Source organism: Bradysia coprophila, unplaced genomic scaffold (genome assembly GCF_014529535.1).
Source record: "Bradysia coprophila strain Holo2 unplaced genomic scaffold, BU_Bcop_v1 contig_628, whole genome shotgun sequence".
Taxonomy (NCBI): domain Eukaryota; kingdom Metazoa; phylum Arthropoda; class Insecta; order Diptera; family Sciaridae; genus Bradysia; species Bradysia coprophila.
Window position 1 is genome coordinate 1,089 of NW_023503867.1, and position 4,129 is coordinate 5,217.

The window sequence follows — 4,129 nt, forward strand, 5'->3', positions numbered from 1 at the left end:
CAAGGCCGACATTCGTACATTACAACAATTTAAAATAATTTTTTCTTGAGTTATTGCCGATGGCAAGACTCAAGTTAGCTCTCGCTAAAGACCCATTTCAGCCAGAACTCATTCATGACACGAACGGTAATCCCACTACTACTAATGAAGAAACTTTAGAAGTGCTTATTCAGAAGCACTTTCCCGGTATTGATACGAATTGTATACATAGCAGTGCCAAGAAAAAGCATAAGCGCAATCCAAAGCAAAAAGATTGGACTATGGCGAGGAAACTTATCACGGCGGAGAGAGTTAAGTGGGCGATCAATACCTTCAAACCATTCAAATCTCCTGGAGTGGATCAGATTTTACCAGCTCTTATAAGAGAGTCAGGTGAAATTCTAATTCCTACTCTGGTCAGCTTATTTCAAGCTAGTCTGGCTTTCGCCTACATCCCCAAAAATTGGCAGGAAGTGAAAGTCATATTTATCTCCAAGCCGGGAAAGCTAACGTACTCTGTAGCTGAGGCATACAGACCTATAAGTCTCACATCCATTCTTTTAAAAATTATGGAAAGGTTGATAGACAGATATATAAGAGATGAGCCCCTTGACAGAAAACCACTGCACGTCAAGCAGCATGCATATGTAGCAGGCAAGTCAGTGGAATCGGCCATCCACAACGTAGTAAGCAAGATAGAACAAGCGCTCAAAGCTAAAGAACACGCTCTTGGAGCGTTCCTAGATATAGTCGGTGCCTTCAATCTCATAAGCTACGAATCCATCAAAAAAGCCGCCAAACACTTCAATGTGGATGGAACGGTGATAGAATGGATAGAGTTTATGTTAAAGAGCAGATCGATTAAGGCTAATTTCATCAGCTCGAGCAGAGATGGAATAGTGGATAAAGGTTGTCCTCAGGGTGGTGTTCTTTCACCTATCCTTTGGAATATGGTGATCGATAGCCTCCTGAGGGAACTGAACAGTGCTGGGTTCAATACGGAAGGTTTTGCGGATGATCTGGTCATCCTGATCATTGGTAAATTCGAAAGTACTTTGAGCTCACTTATGAATTCCGCACTTTCTATAGTGGAAAAATGGTGCACTGAGCACGGCCTCTCAGTTAACCCACAGAAAACAAAACTCGTGCTTTTTACCAACGCCAGGAAAGCGAGGAACTTTAAACTACCTAAGCTGAACGGTGTACTACTTTCTTTAGAGAACCAAGTCAAGTTCTTAGGAGTAATACTTGATAAAATAATTGAGTTGGAAACAACACGTCTCGGAAAGAGTTAAAAAAGCAACGAAAATATATTGGCAATGCAGAGTTGCCTTTGGAAAAACTTGGGGCGTAAGGCCCAAGGTCGTCCACCGGCTATACACTGCCATCATTAGACCAATACTATTCTACGGTAGCCATGTCTGGTATCACAAGGCAAAAGCCGGTAATATAAAAATGGCACTAGAACACGTACAAAGGATGATCCTTATGGGCATCACAGGTGTTATGAAATCTACACTCACCAAATCGCTGGAAGTACTAATGAACATTCTCCCAGTAGAGTTATTTGCAGAGCAAGAAGCCACAATCGTTGCTATAAGGCTGAAAAATGTAAACTGCTGGAAAAGCAGTAATCATGGACATGCAACCATTATTGATAAGCATGAAGTAACTATTCCTGAATTAGCTATGCACACCGATAAGTGCACCCCTCAATACGTCTTTCATAAAAAATATAGTGTCAACTTCCCGACAAGAGACTTTTGGGAAGTTAATAACCCGTTTAAACCGTTAGACATAAACGTTTATACAGACGGATCTAAGACGGACTCGAGCTCTGGCTTTGGAGTCTTCTCTAGCGAACTCACGCTAGACATATCAAAACCACTGGACAACTATGCCACTATCACACAAGCTGAAATCTGTGCAATCACTGAAGCATGCAAGAATATGACCTCTCTTGATGTCAAAGATAAAGACATTAACATATGTTCAGACAGTCAAGCTTCACTCAAAGCTTTAAACTCCCACTGCTTTACATCAAAACTTATAATAGAATGCATGCAGTCACTGCAATGCCTTTCCAACAATAACAAAGTCAACCTTCACTGGGTCCCCGGGCACAGTAACATTGAGGGTAATGAAAGAGCCGATAGTTTAGCACGTCTAGGCAGCGAAACCACTTTTTGTGGCCCATCACCAGTCTTAGGACTGACCTACATGACGCAAAGAGGCACTATCAGAAAGTTCTACAAAGAAAAACATAAAGAACAATGGGAAAACCTCACCAACTGTAAACATAGCAGAACCATAATCGATGGACCAAAACTTAAAAATACAAATTTCTTGCTAAATAAATCACGAGAAGACCTAAGGCTTATCATCGGTGCAATAACCGGTCATTGTAAAATGAACAAACATCTGCACATAATGGGACTCACAGAATCGGAATTTTGCAGAAGATGTGGCGAAGAGGAAGAAACTCCATTACATGTCATTATGGATTGTCCAGCTACCACGAACACAAGGATTGCAGAAGAAGAATCCACGGGTGTACCACTTTACCATAAAAATTGTCGTAAAATACCATCGATTTTAGGCAATTGCCGAAGACAATTAAAAGCTACTATAACAGAATTGAAAGACGAATCCAACGAGCTATCACTCATTAAAATCGGAGACCGCTTGTTCCCCAATCACCTGAAGATTTGGCGATAACACTCTTAAACTGGTGTGGAAATATTGGACATTTCAATCTAGTTATCGATATGGAAGTCCGTCGTATTTCAATTCTCGGTGGCACAAAAAAAATGGGTAAAAAATAATAGGAAACCGCTCCGACCTCCAAAAGACTGTTACATAGATCGACTTTTCTTTTATTAAACAAATAAAGGCTTAGCGAAACAAAAATAATTTAAAGTCTTATTAAAATTTGTTGTGCTCTCTACTTCCTCCGAACTGGCTCGTCGACATCAATATCGGTAGCCGATGCACCCGAATAAATATAATTATCACGGCCCAGAATGCCAGTGCCCTCAGCGTCACCTGAACAATTTAAAAAAAAAAATCCAAATTTTGTAACAATGCGCAAACAAGAGACTGTATCGGCATGTCTTACCCAACCACGGATATTGATTCGGACAGTCTTTGCACGTTTCCATATACCTCGTGTCGGTAACGTTTGAGGTTTGAGTTTTGAAGGGCAATGCGCATTTATTCGAAAGGTTACACGGTTTCTGTACGTTGTTTGGCTTCTTTTCACAGTCCCATGCATCATATTTGGCATTGATAACTTTCAGGGGCTTTGGGTCGGTAATCCATGTCAGTGCTTGAGTTGTGGTGATCATCCATACGTCCGGTCTGTTGTTATATTTAATGAAAAGAGAACGAGGAATGAGAAAATATTTCACAAAAATTTCCCGCAGACAATTATGCCAGACGGTGTGGTCGTTCTCTTAATTCTGGCTTGTAATCCGGTATCGAAAGCCAATGAACAAATATTCGATTCAAAAACTTTCAACATACCCATCTACAACTCATCATCTTAATCCTTAATATTAATCCGAAAGTGCTTCAGTCTGACCGCAAAAGCAATCATATCGATCGGATAACAACTAATGCAAATGCACTTACAATGATGACGCCCAATCCAAAAATTTGCCCAGTCCATTTTCCAGCTCTTTAATTTGAAACCAATTCGATTTAAAAGCCATCATGTACGGTGCCTTATTTTGCTCATAATGTCTAGCAAAATCCTCTTGCAACCAAGAAAATACATCATCCTCATCATGGTTATGCAAAACGCACTGATCCAAATAAGGACAATGACCACCCTCATAACTCTCAATGTAATGTGCATTCCAATGGCACCTCCCACACTCCGGGAAACGTTTTCGACGGACATGTACCACTCTTGCATTCGTGTGGAATTTTGTAATCTAAAGTGTACGGCCATACGGGAAGTGCCTGCGGCTCAACAGTAACGGAGCTGTCGTATATGTAACCGAAGTCTTCGATGACCTACATCAAACAATAATACATATTAAATCAACACAAAATATAACATTGACATACGCCGAAACATCTCATATATCGTCGAAGTCAATCAGATGTTGATTATGTTATCGTTTTAACTGACGAAGTATGATTT

General features: G+C 40.4%; 1 protein-coding gene across 1 annotated transcript; it reads right to left on the reverse strand.

Moving 5' to 3' along the window:
* Positions 1-2,845: 2,845 nt before the first annotated feature.
* Positions 2,846-3,834, reverse strand: LOC119083413 (chitin deacetylase 1-like). The gene is made up of 3 exons (XM_037193131.1): positions 3,613-3,834; positions 3,098-3,339; positions 2,846-3,024 (listed from the first exon to the last, which is right to left on the reverse strand). The coding sequence occupies exons 1-3, from the start codon at positions 3,693-3,695 to the stop codon at positions 2,924-2,926; spliced, it is 426 nt and encodes a 141-aa protein (XP_037049026.1). The 5' UTR covers positions 3,696-3,834; the 3' UTR covers positions 2,846-2,923.
* Positions 3,835-4,129: the final 295 nt, after the last annotated feature.

Coding starts and splice junctions, on each gene's coding strand:
- LOC119083413 (XM_037193131.1), bottom strand. CDS start 3,695: ATGATGGCTTTTAAATCGAATTGGTTTCAAATTAAAGAGCTGGAAAAT. Junction 3,340..3,612: donor TTGGATTGGGCGTCATCATT/GTAAGTGCATTT, acceptor ATATAACAACAG/ACCGGACGTATGGATGATCA. Junction 3,025..3,097: donor GAATCAATATCCGTGGTTGG/GTAAGACATGCC, acceptor TAAATTGTTCAG/GTGACGCTGAGGGCACTGGC.